Source organism: Ornithorhynchus anatinus, chromosome 5 (genome assembly GCF_004115215.2).
Source record: "Ornithorhynchus anatinus isolate Pmale09 chromosome 5, mOrnAna1.pri.v4, whole genome shotgun sequence".
Taxonomy (NCBI): domain Eukaryota; kingdom Metazoa; phylum Chordata; class Mammalia; order Monotremata; family Ornithorhynchidae; genus Ornithorhynchus; species Ornithorhynchus anatinus.
The window spans coordinates 104041576-104059752 of NC_041732.1; the positions used below are offsets into that span (position 1 = coordinate 104041576).

An 18177-nucleotide genomic window follows, 5' to 3' on the forward strand; every position below is an offset into this window, starting at 1 on the left:
GAATGAATGACTGAATGAATGTCCGACTGACAACGACTGAATGACTGGCTGGCGCTGACTGAATGGCTGAGTGAATGAATGACTGAATGAATGACTGGCTGAATGATTATGACAGAATGACTGGCTAACTGACACTGAGTGAATGAATGAATGCCTGGCTGACAACGACTGAATGACTCTGACTGAATGAATGACTGGCTGACTGACACTGACTGAATGACTGACTGAGTGAATGAATGAATGTCTGGCTGGCACTGACTGAATGACTGAGTGAATGACTGGCTGAATGCATGACTGACTGACACTGACAGAATGACTGATAGACAATGACTGGCAGTGACTCAATGACTGAATGACTGCATAACTGGCTGACAATGACCGACTGAATGAATGAATGACTGCATGAATGACTGAAGGACTGACTGACACTGACTGAATGACTGCCAGTGAACGAATGACTGACTGACTGACTGACAATGGCTGACTGGGTAACAATAACTGAGTGAGTGAGTGAGTGAGTGAGTGAGTGAGTGGGGGTTGCGGGGGCGGCGGTGGATCCCGGTCCCCGGTCCCCGTCACCTCCAGGGGCTGTGGAGCAGCCTCCGTCGCGGCCTCTTCTCAGGCCTCCCCTCCTCCTCCTCCTCGTCTTCCTCCTCGTCTTCGTCGTCGTCGTCGTCGTCGTGATGGGCGTGGCGGTCCGGCCGCTCCCCGCAGCTCCGTTTCCTCTTCGTTCGGGCGCAGCAGGGGCAGGGGGAGGCCGAGGCGGCGGCGGCGGCAGAGGAGGAGGAGGAGGAGGAGGCCGCGCAGCCCCCCGCCGCGGCGCCCGGGCCCGGGCCGAGGCCCAGGATGCGGCTGCCCAGCCCGCCCATCCAAGCCCACCCGCCTCAACCGTCCGCCTCAACCGCCCGCCTCGCCTCGCCTCAGCCGCCCCGCGCATGCGCCCCGCGAGCCCCGCCCGCAACCGCCCCGCGCATGCGCCCCGGGAGCCCCGCCCTCATCCGCCTGCGCATGCGCCAGTGCGACGGACGCGGCCCCCCCCCCCCCTCCCCGAGGGCGGGGCTTCCCAGCCGGCCGACTCAAGCCACAGGGAGCCCCGCCCACAACAGCCCCGCGCATGCGCCCTGCGCCCCGGGAGCCCCGCCCGCAACCGCCGCGCGCATGCGCCCCGCGCGTCGGGAGCCCCGCCCTCATCCTCCTGCGCATGCGTCGCTGCGACGGACGCGCGCCCCCCCCCCCCCGAGGGCGGGGCTTCCCAGCCGGCCGACTCAAACCACAGGGAGCCCCGCCCTCAACCGCCCCGCGCATGCGCCCCGCGCCCCGAGGCGCCCCGCCCTCAACCGCCCCGCGCATGCGCCCCGCGGCGCCCCGCCCTCAACCGCCCCGCGCATGCGCCGCTCCGACGGACACGCCCCTCCCCGCCGGCCGACTCGAGCCGCAGGGAGCCCCGCCCTCACCCGCCTACGCATGCGCCCCGCGCCTCAGGGAGCCCCGCCCTCAACCGCCCCGCGCATGCGCCCTTCCGAGAGACCTAACGAATGAGCTGCGGGGCGGGATTAGAACCCACGCCCTCCGATTCCCAAGCCCACGCTCTTCCCACTAATAATAATAATGTTGGTATTAGTTAAGCGCTTTCTATGTGCTGAGCACTGTTCTAAGCGCTGGGGGAGATCCAGGGTCATCAGGTCGCCCCACCTGAGGCTCCCAGCCTTCATCCCCATTTTCCAGATGAGGTCACTGAGGCCCAGAGAAGTGAAGCGACTCGTCCACAGCCACCCAGCTGACAAGTGGCAGAGCAGGGATTCGAACCCATGATCTCTGACTCCCAAGCCCGGGCTCTTTCCACTGAGCCGCGCTGCTTCAAAAGAGGCCCGGCCTGGGAGTCAGGGGACCTGGGTTCTAATCCCAGTTCTGCCGCTTGCTGGCTGGGTGACCTTGGGCACGTCACTTTGCTTCTCTAAGTCTCGGTTTCCTCCTCTGTAAAATGGGGCTCAATATCTGTTCTCCCTCTTACTGAGAGCCCTATGGTTGAACAGGAACGTGTCAAGCACGATTATTTTATAATAATAATAATGATAATGTTGGTATTGGTTAAGCACTTACTATGGGCCGAGCACCGTTCTAAGCTCTGGGGGAGATACAGGGTCATCAGGTTGTCCCGCGTGAGGCTCACCGGCTTCATCCCCATTTTACAGATGAGGGAACTGAGGCCCAGAGAAGTGAAGCGACTTGCCCACGGTCACACGGTCGCCAAGTGGCAGATCTGGATTCGAACCCATGACCTCTGACTCCCAGGCCCGGGCTCTTTCCACTGAGCCACACTGCTTCTCTGGGTTGCACCTAACCCAGCGCTCAATGCAGCGCTCAGCACATAGTAGACGCTTAACAAATACCCCAATTATTCCCGTGACCACACAAAACACTGCAAATGAACACAATCTAAAATCTCCCCAACTTACCCACTGGATTGTTCGAGAACTACTCTCACACAGCCTGTTTTTCCTCCGTGTGGCTCTTAATAAAAACGTATGAGACTTTCCAAAATCACCCCCCGCCCCTTTTATTCACGGTTACAAGAGAGACGGCCGGTAAACTCAAAAACAGGTGACCGTATCTCCACTTGGAGAAAAATGCAGGTAGTTGTAAAGTCACCATTTATTAAATTGAAAACTTGAAATTTACAAATTTCAATCAAATTATAGGTATGTAGACATATATGATCAAAGCACAGATCAGGTAGTAATAAAATAGATACAGTGTCTCTTCCATTCCGAGGTACATTTGGAAGAAAATTAGTACAGATCATTCAAGCAGGAAAGACTTCACTTTTCAGCACAAGGAGAGCCCCCGACAAAGCGGAATAAATGCCAGCGCTGTCTTGCCATCAGCAGCCCTGGTTTAGACAATCGTATTTATTGAGCGCTCACCGTGCGCAGCGCACCGTACTCGGCGCTTGGGAGAGGACGCTATCTCGTCTTAACGTCTGCCTTCCGTACTAGACTGAAAACTCATCACGAGGAGGGAACGCGTCTGATCGTTTCTTGTACCGTCCTCTCCCAAGCGCTTGAGAAGCAACGCGGCCTGGTGGGTAGAGCCCGGGCCCGGGCCACTGAAGGACCTGGGTTCTAATCCCGGCTCCGCCACTTGTGGGCCGTGTGACCTCGGGCGACTCACTTCACTTCTCTGTGCCCCGGTTCCCTCATCTGTAAAATGGGGATGAAGACTGGGAGCCCCAGGTGGGACAGGGACTGGGTCCGACCTGATTAGTTTGTACCTACCCCAGCCCTTAGAATCGAGCCTGGCCCGTAGTAAGCGCTTAACGGACATCATCACAAGCGCTTAGTACAGTGCTCTGCACACAGTAAGCGCTTAAACAGCATCATCACAAGTGCTTAGTACAGTGCTCTGCATACAGTAAGCGCTTAAAAATCATCACAAGTGCTTAGTACAGTGCTCTGCACACAGTAAGCGCTTAAACACCATCGTCACAAGCGGCTTAGTACAGTGCTCTGCACATAGTAAGCGTTTAACAAACACCATCGTCATCACAAGCAGTTAGTACAGTGCTCTCTGCACATAGTGAGCGCTCAGTAAATACCATGGATTGTCTGATTCCTACAGGATGAGGAACGAGACCGGCTGATCCGGAACCCTCGGGCCGAAGAGAGGCGGTTTTTACACGTTGCATTCGGAACGGGCCCGTCGTTGGGCAGGGACTGTCTCTGTTGCCCAATAGTGCTTTCCAAGCGTTTAGTACAGTGCTCTGCACACGGTAAGCGCTCAATAAGTACGACTGATCGAATTGGGACCGCTCGGACTTCCCCTAAGGGCGATTTTTTTCTTTTTCTGAACCCGCCTTGGGATGGTTCTGTCCCTCGTTTTGCCGGACTCACCCGATCACACACGGATGCCCGGTTCTCTAACGGACAGAACAGAGTCCGTCTGTTCCAAATCTAGGCGCCTTTTAAGATCATCTCATCACCCGCCGTACTTACTGAGCGCTTACTGCGTGCAGAGCCCCTCACTAAGCGGTTGGGAAAAGTACAACCCATCAGAATTGGCCGACACGCTCCCTGCCCCCAGAGAGTTTACGGTCCGTCGCTTTTTCCTCCAGTTTAGGCGGCTGTCGAACGGCGCAGGTCGAAATGTTCAATCGGAAAGGAAGTCGGAAGGTTCGAGCGTCTCCGGGAAAAGGCTGGAGGGAGAGACTCTGTTGCGCTGTCCCCTCCCAAGCGCTCAGTACAGCGCTCTGCACCCGGGAAGCCCTCGATAAACACGATTAAATGAACGGCTACGGACGAATAGCGTTGATTGAGCGGACGGGGAGATTGGCAGTTGATTCTGTGATTTTTACCAACTCCAAGCAAGCGGGAAGGGCTTAAAAGGCCACAACAGCTGGTAATAAAGCAATAAAACACCCCGCGGGAGGCTTCCTTTAATTGGACTCAAGCCTTCGGACTCCCGGCCCGCTCCGGTCCGGCTGCCGGAGCCGAGGCTTTAATCGTCTCCGCCGCAGAGTTCGAGCAGAACCTTCTTATAATCGCCCGATGTGTCTCCCTGGAAGAAACGGACCCAGATTTGGCGGGGAGAAGACAGGGACGCACGGACTTTAGTCGGGAGCCCCCGGCAGCGACGGAGCCCGAGGGGGATACCGCGAGAAGAGGCGGCCCGGCCCGGTGGATAGAGCCGGGGCCTGGGAGTCGGAGGGCCTGGATTCTAATTATAATGCTGGTATTTGTTCAGCGCTTACTATGTGCAGAGCACCGTTCTGAGCGCTGGGGTAGGCATAGGGTCATCGGGTTGTCCCACGTGAGGCTCACAGTCCTCCCCATTTGACAGATGAGGTCACTGAGGCCCGGAGAAGCGAAGTGACGTGCCCACGGTCACACAGCTGACAAGGGGCAGAGCCGGCATTCGAACCCATGACCTCCGACTCCCAAGCCCGGGCTCTTTCCACTGAGCCACGCTGCCTGGCTCCACTGCTCTTCTGCTGTGTGACCGTGGATGTGTTATTTGTTTCCCTATTTATTTTCTTAGTGAGGTGCACAGCTCCCTGATTCTACGGCGTGGCTCGGCGGAAAGGGCCCGGGTGTGGGAGTCAGAGGTCGCGGGTTCTAATCCCGGCTCCGCCGCCTGTCAGCTGGGCGTCTTTGGGCAAGTCACTTCATTTCTCTGTGCCTCAGTTCCCTCATCTGTAAAATGGGGATCAAGACCGGGAACCCCACGGGGGCCAACCCGATCACCTCGTATCCCGCCCCCCCCCAGCGCTTAGAAAGGTGCTTTGCACACAGTAAGCGCTTAACAAATGCATTCATTATTATTATTATTATTATTATTTTGATGATGTCGTCTTGTTTTTGTTTTGTTCTCTTTTGTTCTCTGCCATCTGTCTCCCCCGTTTAGACTGTGAGCCCATCTCTGGGCAGGGATTGTCTCTATCTGTTGCCGAATTGGACATTCCAAGTGCTTAGTACAGTGCTCTGCACACAGTAAGCGCTCAATAAATACCATCGAATGAATGAATGAATGAATGAGCAAATCCCTTCACCTCTCTGGGCCTCAGTTTTCTCAGCTGTAAAACAGGGATTCAGTTCCTGTTCTCCTCCCTACTTGGCCCGGTACACCCCCAGTACCGCTAGAGAAGCAGTGTGGTTTAGTGGAAAGAGCCCGGGCTTGGGAGTCAGAGGTCGTAAATTCTAATCCCGGCTCCTCCACTTGTCAGCCCTGTGACTTCAAGCGAGTCACTTAGCTTCTCTGTGCCTCAGTTCCCTCACCTGTAAAATGGGGATGATTTAGACCGTGAGCCCCACGTGGGACAATCTGATTATCTTGTACCCCTCCGGCGCTGAGAACGGTGCTCGGCACATAATAAGCGCTTAACAAATGCCGTCATTATCATTATTGTTAAGGTATCTATGCCAGTGCTCAGAACAGTGCTTGGCATGTAGTAAGCGCTTAACCAACACTATTATTATCATCATCAGCACGGTCTAGTGGATCGAGCACAGGCCTGGGAGTTGGAAGGATCTGGGTTCTAATCCCGGCTCCACCAATTTGCCCGCTGGGTGATTTCGGGGAAGCCTCTTCGCTTCTCTGGGCTTCAGTTCCCCCAGCTGTAAAATGGGGATTCAATTTCTGTTCTCCCTCCAGCTTGGTCTGTGAGCCCCATATGGGCCCTGATTATCTCGTATCTGTCCCGGCGTTTAACACGGTGCTTGGCACAGAGTGGGCGCTTAGCAAATACCACAATTACGATGATGACGATCGTCGTCGTTATAATCATCGGCATGGCCCGGTGGACAGATCGGGGTCCGGGAGTCCGAAGGACCCGGGTTCTAATCCCAGCTCTTTCACTTGCCTTCCACGTGACCTGGGGCAAGCCACTTCACTGGGCCTCAGTTCCCTCAGCTGGAAAATGGGGATGGAGACGGTGAGCCCCACGGGGGACGGGGACTGTGGCCAGTCGGATTTGTTCGTATCCACCCCAGCGCTCAGTACAGTGCCTGGCACAGAATAAGCGCTTAACAAGGGCCATTAAGAGAAAGAGACTAGCCAAGGCCCCCGCGATCTCCGACCTGCTGCCGACTCGTTCATTCCAAGCGCTTAGTACAGTGCTCTGCACCTGGTAAGCGCTCAATAAATACTACTGAATGAATGAATGAATGAATGACCTCCCCGGTTTACCTTGATGAAGGAACAGAGGGACTTCCCGTAAAGCTTCTTGAATTCCGCTCGGATGTCCATCATGTCGATCTCGGAGCGTGACACCATCACTCGGATGAGGGTATCATCATCGGTGCCCAGACCCTACACGCGCCCAAGGCCGCGAGGAGGAGGAGGAGGAGGAGGAAGAGGAAGAAATAAACGTTCGCATGAGGTGCCAACCCACGTTATTTTCAATCCGTGGAAAGGGCCCGGGCCTGGAAGTCAGAAGGACCTGGGTTCTCATCGCATGTCTGCTGAGGGACCTCGGGCAAGTCACTTCGCTTCCCTGGACTTCAGTTACCTCATCTGGGAAATGGGGATTAAGGGCGTGAGCCCCACGGGGGAACGGGGACTGGGTCCGACCTGATTAACTTGCAGCTACTCCAGCGTTCCCCTCTTCAAAACCCTATTTAAAGCTCACCTCCTCCGAGAGGCCTTCCCAGACTGAGCTCCCCTTCTCCCTCCGCTCCCTCCACCGGCCCCTTCACCTCTCCGCAGCTAAACCCTCTCCTCCCCCCGTCTCCCTCCGCTCCTCCCCCTCTCCCGTCCCCTCCCCTCGGCACCGTACTCGTCCGCTCGACCGTCTCTATCTTCGTCACCCTATTTATTTTGTTAATGAAATGAACATCGCCTCGATTCCACTTATTTGCTATTGTTTCAATGAGACGTTCATCCCCTCGATTCTATCTATCGCCATCGGTCTCGTCCGTCCGTCTCCCCCGATCGGACCGTGAGCCCGTCGGAGGGCGGGGACGGTCTCTATCTGTTGCCGACTTGTCCGTTCCGAGCGCTTAGTCCAGCGCTCTGCACGTAGTAAGCGCTCAATAAATACTATTGAACGAAGGAATGGCCTCGCGCCCACCACCTCCTTCTGACCTGGAACGCCCCGTCTCCTCATGGCCGACAGACATTTGCTCTTCCCCCGCTTTTCAAAGCCTTATTGGAGGCCCACCTCCTCCAGGAGGCCTTCCCCGACTAAGCCCCGCTTTTCCTCTTCTCCCCCTCCCTTCCGCGTCCCCCCGACTCGCTCCCTTTCTTCATCCCCCCTCCCGGCCCCACACCCGCTTACGTCCACCTCCCTCGTTTATTTATTTCTATTCACGTCCGTCTCCCCCTCTGGACTGTCGGCTCCTTGTGGGCGGGGACCGTGTCTGTTATGTTGTACTTTTGGACTCCCCCAGGTGCTGAGTACAGTGCTTCGCACAGAGTGAGGGCTCAATAAATACCACCGACTGAATGACTGACCCTCTAGACTCCAAGCTCCTTGTGAGCAGGGAATACGTCCACCCACCCTGCTAGAACTTGGGTTCAAAACCTGGCTCTCCCACTGGTCTGCTGTGTGACTCTGGGCAAGTCACTTCACTTCTCCGGGCCTCAGTCCCCTCATCTGTTAAATAGAAGCAGCGGGGCTCAGTGGAAAAGCCCGGGCTTGGGAGTCAGAGGTCGTGGGTTCGAATCCCGGCTCTGCCCCTTGTCAGCTGGGTGACTTTGGGCGAGTCACTTAACTTTCCCGTGCCTCAGTGACCTCATCTGCAAAATGGGGATTGAGACTGTGAGCCCCACGTGGGACAACCTGATGACCTGTACCCCTCTGGCGCTTAGAACAGTGCTCTGCACATAGTGAGCGCTTAACAAATGCCATGACGATAATGATGATAATAATGGCGATAAAGATCGTGAGCCCCACGTGGGACAGGGACCGTTTCCAACCTGATTATCCTGTATCTACCCCAGGACTTAGGACAGGCCTTGCCACATCGTAAGTTCATAACAAATGCCATTTAAAAACAACAAAACTTGTAATATACTCTCCCAACTGCTTAGTGCAGTGCCCTGGACATAGTAAGGGGTGAATAAACACCATCGACTGATCATTTACCTTCATGGATTTATAGAGTCTTTCGGCAAAATAGGCAGGTTTATTCCGCATGCATTTGACTGCCGGGAGAAAAAGGAAATGAAAAGCGACTTCAGAGGAAACTTATTCGAGAGAGCAAACCGAGGCATCCTAATTCATCAACTTATCCAAGGGTCCTTCTTCCTCCAGTCGGTAACTTATTTCCGTGTTTCTTTTTTCATTCAGTAGTATTTATTGAGCGCTTACTTTGTGCAGAGCATTTAGACTGTAAGCTTCCCTAGACGGGGACGGAGATTGGTCTTTACTCAGCGCTCAGCCCAGTGCTCTGCTCCCAGTAGACTCCTTGAGGGCAAGGCTCGTGTCTACTCGCTCTACCGTGCTCTCCCAAGTGCTCGGTGCGGTGCTCACCACACAGTAGACTGTCAGCTCCTTGAGGGCCGGGGACATGCAACGGTGCTTGGCACAGAGTAAGCGCTTAGCAAATACCCTAATGATAACTCTTCCGAACTCTCCCAAGTGCTAACACAGCGCTGTGAACACAACTTTAAAGCCCGTCCATCCCCCGGCCCCCTCCGGCCTCCCCTCCCTCCTCTCCTCCTCCTCCACCCCGGGCCGCGGACCGTGCTCCTCCGCCGCCGCTCGCCTCCTCCCCGGGCCCCCGGCTCGCCCGGCCCGCCGCCCGCCCCCGGCCCGCGTCCCGCCTCTGGCCCGGAAGGCCCTCCCGCCTCGAATCCACCAAACTAATTCTCTTCCCCGCTTCAAAGCCCTCCCGAGAGGTCACCTCCTCCAGGAGGCCTTCCCTGACTGCGCCCTCCTTCCCTCTCCTCCCCCTCCCTTCCGCGTGGCCCTGACTCCCTCCCTTTCTTCATCCCCCGCCTTCCCAGCCCCGCACCGCTTACGTCCAATATCCACCTGATTTATTTCTACTCAGCTCTTCCTCCCCCTCTAGACTGTAAGCAGAAGCGGCGCGGCTCAGTGGCAAGAGCCCGGGCTTGGGAGTCAGAGGTCGTGGGTTCTAATCCCAGCGCCGCCACCTGTCTGCCGTGTGACCTGGGGCAAGTCACTTCTCTGTGCCTCAGTGACCTCATCTGTAAAAATGGTGATTAAAGACTGTGAGCCCCACGTGGGACAACCTGATGACCCTGTATCTACCCCAGCGCTTAAAACAGTGCTCTGCGCATAGTAAGCGCTTAACAGATACCACCGTTATTAATTATTATTATTTTTACCGTGGGCAGGGAATGTGTCTGCTTATCCCTCTCTTGTCCTCTCCCAAGCCCCTAGTCCAGTGCCCTGCACAGAGTAAGCGCTCAGGAAATAGGAGCGACTGACAGGCGACGCTCAACAGATATTACTGATCGATCCATACGTGCAAGACAAGCAGTCGCCAAGGGAACTGGTTCTTACCGACAGCAAGCAAGGCGTCTTCAAAGTGGCCCGACATCTCCGATTCGATGCTCTGCTCGATGTCCTTTTTGGAAATGCGTCTGTATTCGTCGAACGCTGTTCGCCGTCGGAAAAGACAGAACAGCCCCTAAGCGGGTTTCCAACAGGGACTATCCCGTATCTGCCCCAGCGCTTCGTAGGGTGCCTGGCACATAGTGAGCACTCACCACCCCCGAGGAGACGTTTTACCTCCCAAAGGGAGGTCTTAGAAGGGAAGCCGCTGACCGACTAACCGAACTAAGAAGCAGCGTGGCTTGGTGGGTAGAGCCCGGGCCCGGGAGTCAGAAGGACCTGGGTTCTAATCCTGGTTCCGCCTCTCGTCTGCTGGGTGACCCCGGCCAAGTCGCTTCGCTACTCTGGGCCTCGGTTCCCTCATCTGGAAAACGGGGATTAAGACCGTGAGCCCCACGTGGGACGGGGACGGTGTCCCACCCGATTTGCTTGGATCTCCCCCAGCGCTCAGGACGGCGGTTGACGCATAGGAAGCGCTTAACGAATACCATTGTCGTCATCTCCGGAGACGGCGGGGGAGCCGGGACCCCCGCTGGCCTCGGAGAGTGGCTAGAGCCCGGGGTCTGGGAGTCAGAAGGTCACGGGTTCTAATCCCGGCTAGGCCACTGGTCTGCTGTGTGGCCTTGGGCAAGCCATTTCACTTCTCTGGGCCTCAGTCCCCTCATCTGTAAGACGGGGATGAAGAACGTGAGCCCTGCTTGGGACAGGGTCGCTCAGTACGGTGCCCTACACCTAGTAAGCCCTGAGAGAAGTAGCGTGGTTTAGTGGAAGAAGCCCGGGCTTGGGAGTCAGAGGTCGTGGGTTCTCATCCCATCTGCGCCACGTCGGCCGGGTGCCTTTGGGCAAGTCGCTTAACTCCTTTTCTAGCGTGAGCCCGTTGTTGGGTCGGGATTGTCCCTTTCTGTTACCGGACCGTACTTTCCAAGTGCTTAGTACGGTGCTCTGCACACAGTAAGTGCTCCATAAATACCACTGAATGAATTGAATGAATGAAAGGACACGGACTGTGTCTGACTGGATTTGTCTGGATCCACCCCAGCGCTTAGTGCAGTGCCCGGCACTCAGTGAGCGCTTTAACAAATACCATCATCATTATTTTCATTATCGTTATTATTATTATTATTAACCCACTCAGAGATACCCTCTAGGGGGAAAAGATCCTCCCCTCCCCACTGCCCCGACTCCCTCCCTCCGCTCTATCCCCTTCCCCTCCCCACGGCACTTGTGTATATCTGTATATATTATTCATTACTCTATTTTATTCACGATGTATCTATATCTATGATTTTATTGATCTATTTTGATGGTACTGACGCCTGTCTACTTGTTTTGTTTTGCCGTCTGTCTCCCCGGTTTAGACCGTGAGCCCGTCGTCGGGCGGGGACGGTCTCTGTCTGTCGCCCGATCGTACATTCCAAGCGCTTCGTCCAGTGCTCTGCACCCAGTAAGCGCTCAATGAACACCACTGACTGAACGAATGCTCAATAAATACGGATGAACGAATGAATGGCGGGAGCCTCACTATGCAGGAGGTGGTTTCGGTTCCTGACGCAGAGGATGGACAGGAATTTCACCTCATCCGTTCCCCACTGCTTCTCCCCGGCCTCGTAGAGATCCTGAAACGAAACCGGATAACGGCAACGTTACGGCTCCTCGCGTTTGCCTTCTCGGGCCCTTCCCCTCCCAGATGCCCTCGGGGAAACTTCTCGGAGACGGCCGGGGGGACCTCGTAGTCAGGGGACCTGGGTTTTCATGTGCTGCGTGACCTTGGGCAAGTCACTTCACTTCTCCGGGCCTCGGTTCCCTCCTCTGCCAACCCTCTTTCACCTCCTACTTAGACACTGAGTCCCGGGTGTGACCTGTATCTTCCCTGGCGCTTAATGAAATATGGCGGTGTATTTGTTAAGCGCTTACCAGGTGCAGAGCACTGTTCTAAGCGCTGGGGGACACAAGGTGAACAGGTTGTCCCACGTGGGGCTCACAGTTTTAATCCCCATTTTCTAGATGAGGTCACTGAGGCACAGAGAAGTGAAGTGACTCGCCCAAAGTCACACAGCTGGCAAGCGGCAGAGCCGGGATTAGAACCCACGATCTCTGACTTCCAAGCCCGGGCTCTTTCCACTGAGCCACACTGGCAGGGTCACGCACATAATTAAGCGCTTAACACATAACCACGGTCCCCGTCCCACACGGGACTCACATTTAATCAACCCAAAGATCAAGTGTATTGACTGAGCGCTTACTGTGTGGAGGGTACCGGCCTAAGAACTGGACTGTGCATATATCTATGATTCTATTTATCTATTTTGCTGGTATCGATGCCTGTTACTCGTTTTGTTTTGTGGTCTGTCTCCCCCTTCTAATAATAATAATAATAATGTTGGTATCTGTTAAGCGCTTACTATGTGCCGAGCACTGTTCTAAGCGCTGGGGGAGAGGCAGGGTCATCAGGCTGTCCCACGTGAGGCTCACTGTCTTAATCCCCATTTTCCAGATGAGGTCACTGAGGCCCAGAGAAGTGAAGTGACTCGCCCACGGTCACCCAGCTGACAGGCGGCAGAGCCGGGATGCGAACCCATGACCTCTGACTCCCAGGTCCGGGCCCTTTCCACTGAGCCACGTTGCCTCTAGACCGTGAGCCCGTTGTTGGGTAGGGACTGTCTCTATCTGTTGCCCAACTGCCCTTTCCAAGCGCTTAGTCCAGTGCTCTGCGCACAGTAAGCGCCCAATAGATACGACTGAATGACTGAATGAATAACAAGGAGAAGCGGCACGGCTTAGTGGCCAGAGCCCGGGCCCGGGAGTCCAGAAGGTTATGGGTTCTAACCCCGGCTCCTCCACTTGCCCGCTGTGTGACCTTGGGCAAGTCATTTCATTTCTCTGGGCCTCAGTGACCTCATCTGGAAAATGGGAATTGAAACTGTGAGCCCCACCTGAGACAGGGACTGTGACCAAACGGATTTGCTTGAAATAATAACGTTGGTATCTGTTAAGCACTGTTCTAAACGCTGGGATCGACACAGGGGAATCAGGCTGTCCCACGTGGGGCTCCCGGTCTTCATCCCCATTTGACAGAGGAGGGAACCGAGGCCCAGAGAAGCGAAGTGACTCGCCCACGGTCCCACAGCTGACAAGTGGCAGAGCCGGGATTCGAACCCATGACCTCTGACTCCAAAGCCCGTGCTCTTTCCACTGAGCCACGCTGCTTCTCTTGTAACCACAGCGGCGCTTAGTGCGTGGCACACAGTAAGCACTCAACAAATACCATAATCATTATTATCATTATTACGAGCTTGATAGAAGGCGACACAACAGTCTAATAAACGCATTCCACGCCCACAACGAGCTTACGGTCTAAAGGGGAGACAGTCATTAATAGAAATAAATAAGTAAATGAGGGGTACGGACATACGTGCGGTGGGTGAATAAAGGGAGCAAGTCAGGGCGACGGAGAAGGGAGCGGGAGATGAGGAAAAGCGGGGCTTAGTCCGGGAAGGCCTCTTGGAGGAGGCGGGCCCTCGTTAAGACTCTGAAGGGGGGAGAGAGTCACTGTACGTGGGAGGTGGGGAAGGAGGGAATTCCGGCCCAGAGGCGGGACGTGGGAGAGAGGTCAGCGGCGAGAGAGACTTGATGCAAGTCAGTGAGAAGGTTGGCATTTAGAGGAGCGGAGCGTGCGGCCCAGGATGGAGGAGGAGAGAGGGGAGGGGGGGCAGGAGGGGGCCGGGGGCCGGCCGGCTTTAAAGCCGACGGTGACGAGTTTCTGTTCGATGCGGAGGTGGATGGGCCACCACTGAAAGGTCTTGAGGAGTGGGGAGGGAGGGGGGAATAAAGGAAGCAAATCCAAGGGCAAAGGTGACACAGAATAATGACAATAATAACGATGGTATCCGTTAAGTGCTTACTGCGCGTCAAGCACCGTTCTAAGCACTGGGGGAGATACGGGCTCATCGGTCCCTGTCCCACGTGGGGCTCCCTGTCTTCATCCCCATTTTTACAGCTGTGTCCCCGAGGAGTGAAGTGACCGGCTCAAGGTCACCCAGCAGACCGGTGGTTTCACGTGCGTCTGAGACGCCTCCCCGAATCCGCGCTCTACGCCGGAGGAGGAGAGCGGCAGGTGTGGGCTGCGGGCCGGCGGTCGTCGGGGAGAGGGAGGGGTGGCAGTCGACGAGCCACTCCCGAAGATGGCCGAGGAAAGCGCCCCTCTGCGAGGCGGCGGCACCCCGGGGGGCGTCCCACTGCGCCGAAACCATCCCGCCGCGGGGCGGGCTCTCGGTGCCGAGGCGAGGAGCGGTGGCCGGGGAGAAGGTTCCTTAGCCACCACCAGACGCTGCAGACGACGTCACCTCGGTGCGCCGTCTGTCCACGTAACCGACATCTTTCTTCTTCCTCTCCTCCTTTTCCTTCCCCCGTCCTCCTCCTCCTTTTCCTTCTTCCTCTTCTCCTTTTCCTTCTCCCTCTTCTTCTCCTTTTCCCTCTTGTCTCTCCTTTTTCCTCTTCTCCTTTTGCTTCTCCCTCTTCTTCTCCTTTTCCCTCTTTTCTCTCCTTCTTCCTCTTCTCCTCCTCCCTCTTCTTCTACTTTTCCTTCTTCCTCTTCTTCTTTCCTTCTTCTTTTTTTCTTCTCCTCCCCCTCCTTCGTCTTCTCCTTCTCTTCCTTTTTCTTCTACTTCCCTTTTTCCTTCTTCCTCTTCTTCTCCTCCTCCTCCTCCTCCTCCATCTTCTCCTTCTCTTCCTTTTCCTTCTCTTCTCTTCCTTTTCCTTCTACTTCTCTTTTTCCTCCTTCTCCTTTTCCTCCTTCTCCTTCTCCCTCTTCTCTTTCCCCTTTACCTTCCTTTTGGTTCTTCTCCGCTTCCTTTTCCTTCTTCCTCCTCTTCTTCTTCTCTTTCTTCTTCTCCTCCTTTCCCTTCTCCTCTCTTCCTCCTTTCTCTTCTACCTCTTTTTCCTTCTTCTCCTTGTCCTTCTTGTCCTTCTCCCCTTCTCCTTCCCCTTTACCTTCTCCTTTTCATTCTTCCCCGCTTCCTTTTCCTTCTACCTCCTCTTCTTTTTCTCCTTCTTCTCCTTTTCCTTCTCTTCTCTTCCTCCTTTTTCTTCTACTTCTCTTTTTCCTTCTTCTCCTTTTCCTTCTCTTCCTCCTTTTCCTCCTACTTCTCTTTTTCCTTCTTCTTTCCCTCTCTTTCTTCCTCTTTTCCTTCTCCTTAGGATATTTGTTAAGCACTTACTGTATCTGAAACACTGTTCTAATACTAGGGTAGATACAGGTTAATTAGGTGGGACACATTCCCTGCCCCGCATGGGACTCACAGGCTAAGTAGGAGGGAGAACATTTTACAGCTGAGGAACGGAGTCTCAAAGAAGTGAAGCGACTTGCCCAAGGTCGCCCAGCAGGCAAGTGACGGAGCTGGAGATTAGAACCCGGGTCCTCTAGCTCCCAGCCCTAATCGTTTCCCTCTGGGGGCCTCGCTGCTTCCCCAGCTACGCCTTGATGTCACACGAAGCGGTTCACCCTCGGAGAGCGAGAAGATGCCACCCTGCAGAAATGGCATCCTCGGGGTCAGCATGGGGCCGAAACGCACGGGGAGGGCCGGGTAAGGGGAGGGACCCACCTGGGCATCCTGGCGGACCAGAGCATCGTCCAGATGGGACCCCTCGTCCCTGTTGCCCTGGAGGAAGAAGAAAATGAAGAAAAAAAACGGTGGTAAATTGTAGTATTTGCTAAATAATAATAATAATGGTATTTTTTTAAGCGCTTACTATGCGCAAAGCACTGTTCTAAGCGCCGGGGAGGATACAAGGTGATCGGGTCACCCGCTTGGGGCTCACGGCCTTCATCCCCATTTGACAGACGAGATCACTGAGGCCCAGAGAAGCGACTTGGCCACAGTCACCCAGCTGACAAGTGGCAGAGCCGGGATTAGAACCCATGACCTCTGACCCCCGAGCCCGGGCTCTTTCCACGGAGCCACGCTGCTCCCTATGCTTCTTATGTGCCAAGCATTGTGCTAAGCACTGGAGTAGATAGAAGGTAATTCGGTTGAATACAGACCCTGTCCCACAGGGGGCTCACTGTCATCCATTCATTCATTCATTCAATCGTATTTAATAATAATGTCGGTATTTGTTAAGCGCTTACTAAGTGCCAAGCACTGTTCTAAGCGCTGGGGGAGATACAAGGTCATCTATTTATCGCTATTGTTCTTGTGCGTCCGCCTCCCCCGATTAGACCGTAAGCCCGTCAAAGGGCAGGGACCGTATCTGTTAACCGATTTGTACATTCCAGGCGCTTAGTACAGTGCTCTGCACATAGTAAGCGCTCGATAAATACTACTGAATCAGGTGGTCCCACGTGGGGCTCACGGTCTTCATCCCCATTTGACAGATAAGGTAACTGAGGCACACAGACGTGAAGTGACTTGCCTAAAGTCACCCAGCTGACAAGCGGCGGGGCCGGGATTAGAACCCACGACCTCTGACTCCCAAGCCCAGGCTCTTGCCACTGAGCCACGCCTGCTTCTCACTTATTGAGCGCCTACTGCGTGCAGAGCTCCGTACTAAGCGCTTGGGAGAGGATAATGCAACAGAACTCCTCGGGCCCGTTCCCCACCCACAACGAGTTTATACCCGACACGATTAGAGTTCATTCATTCAATCGTATTTATTGAGCGCTTACTACGTGCGGAGCACTGGACTAACGCTTGGGATGGACAATTCGGCAACAGAGAGAGACGGTCCCTGCCCTTCGACGGGCGCACAGTTCCCGGTTGGCGGATTGGTTTCCTGCACGGGAGCGGGGAGAGGGGTTTTCAAAGCCACCCGTCATCCGAACGGTCCGACGAGATAGAACGAAATCTTGGCTCACCGTAGACAGAGACACGAGAACTCTCCGGAACATCGAAGATGTATCTGAGCAGATGTCCTCTTCCAACGACCGCCCGAACTCTGAGAAGGCGACACGATTAGATAATAATAATAATGTTGGTATCTGTTGAGCACAATAATAACGTTGGTATTTGTTAAGCGCTTACTCTGTGCAGAGCACTGTACTGAGCGCTGGGGGAGCTAAAAGCTAATCAGGTTGGACACAGTCCCTGTCCCACGAGGGACTCACAGTCTTAATCCCCGTTTTACAGATGAGGGAACTGAGGCCCAGAGAAGTGAAGTGGCGGAGCCGGGATTAGAACCCAGGTCCTTCTGATGATATTCATTCATTCAATCGTATTTACTGAGCGCCTACTGTGTGCAGAGCACTGTACTAAGCGCTTGGAAGGTCCACTTCAGCAACAAAATAGAGAAAATCCCTACCCAACAACGGGCTCAGAGTCTAGGAGGACAATAATAATTGTGATATTTGTCAAGTGCTTGCTCTGTGCCAGTCATCATAAGCACTGTGGTAGATACGAGATAAGCATTCATTCGTTTATTCATTCGATGGCACTTATTGAGCGCTTACTGCGTGCAGAGCACTGTACTAAGCGCTTGGAATGGACAATTGGGCAACAGATAGAGACGATCCCTGCCCAACGACGGGCTCACGGTCTATTAGAGAAGCAGCGTGGCTCGGTGGAAAGAGCCCGGGCTTGGGAGTCAGAGGTCGTGGCAGGTTGAACACAGTCCCTGTCCCCCCTGGGGCTCACGGTCTTAATCCCCATTTTACAGACGAGGGCACCGAGGCCCAGAGAAGTCAGTCGATCATATTTATTGAGCGCTCACTGTGTGCAGAGCACTGTGCTAAGGGCTTGGGAGAGGACGATACAACAGTGAAAAAGACGCGTTCCCTGCCCACAACGAGCTGACAGTCGAGAGGTCACAGGGCAGACACGTGGCAAAACTGGGATTCATTCATTCAGCGGTATTTATTGAGCGCTTACTGCGTGCAGAGCACCGGACCGAGCGCTTGGAATGGACGATTCGGCAACAGATAGAGGCGATCCCTGCCCGACAATGGGCTCACAGTCTATTAGAGAAGCAGCGGGGCTCAGTGGCAAGAGCCCGGGCTCGGGAGTCAGAGGTCATGGGTTCGAATCCCGGCTCCGCCACTCGTCAGCCGTGTGACCGTGGGCGAGTCACTTCACTTCTCTGGGCCTCAGTGACCTCATCTGGAAAATGGGGATGAACCGTGAGCCTCACGTGGGACGACCCGATGACCCCGTACCTACCCCAGCGCT

At 54.9% G+C, this 18177-nt stretch overlaps 2 protein-coding genes across 3 annotated transcripts in view; both read right to left on the reverse strand.

The window, feature by feature from the left end:
* GMCL1 (germ cell-less 1, spermatogenesis associated) overlaps positions 1–906 on the reverse strand; it is a 38236-nt gene extending 37330 nt beyond the window's left edge. Inside the window, 1 exon segment of the mRNA XM_029066139.2 lies at positions 580–906. Within this exon segment, the coding sequence (XP_028921972.1) occupies positions 580–869 (290 nt within the window). The 5' untranslated portion in view covers positions 870–906.
* A 3508-nt stretch (positions 907–4414) lies between these two features.
* Positions 4415–18177, reverse strand: part of ANXA4 (annexin A4) — a 69727-nt gene continuing 55964 nt past the window's right edge. For both annotated transcript variants that reach the window (XM_029066729.2, XM_029066730.2), the window contains exons 7-13: positions 16872–16951; positions 15619–15675; positions 11541–11634; positions 9968–10063; positions 8582–8640; positions 6682–6804; positions 4415–4554 (exon numbers count right to left, since the gene is read on the reverse strand). In XM_029066729.2, coding sequence (XP_028922562.1) covers positions 4495–4554; positions 6682–6804; positions 8582–8640; positions 9968–10063; positions 11541–11634; positions 15619–15675; positions 16872–16951 — 569 coding nt within the window. In that variant the 3' untranslated portion in view covers positions 4415–4494. The remainder of the gene's footprint in view (positions 4555–6681; positions 6805–8581; positions 8641–9967; positions 10064–11540; positions 11635–15618; positions 15676–16871; positions 16952–18177) is intronic.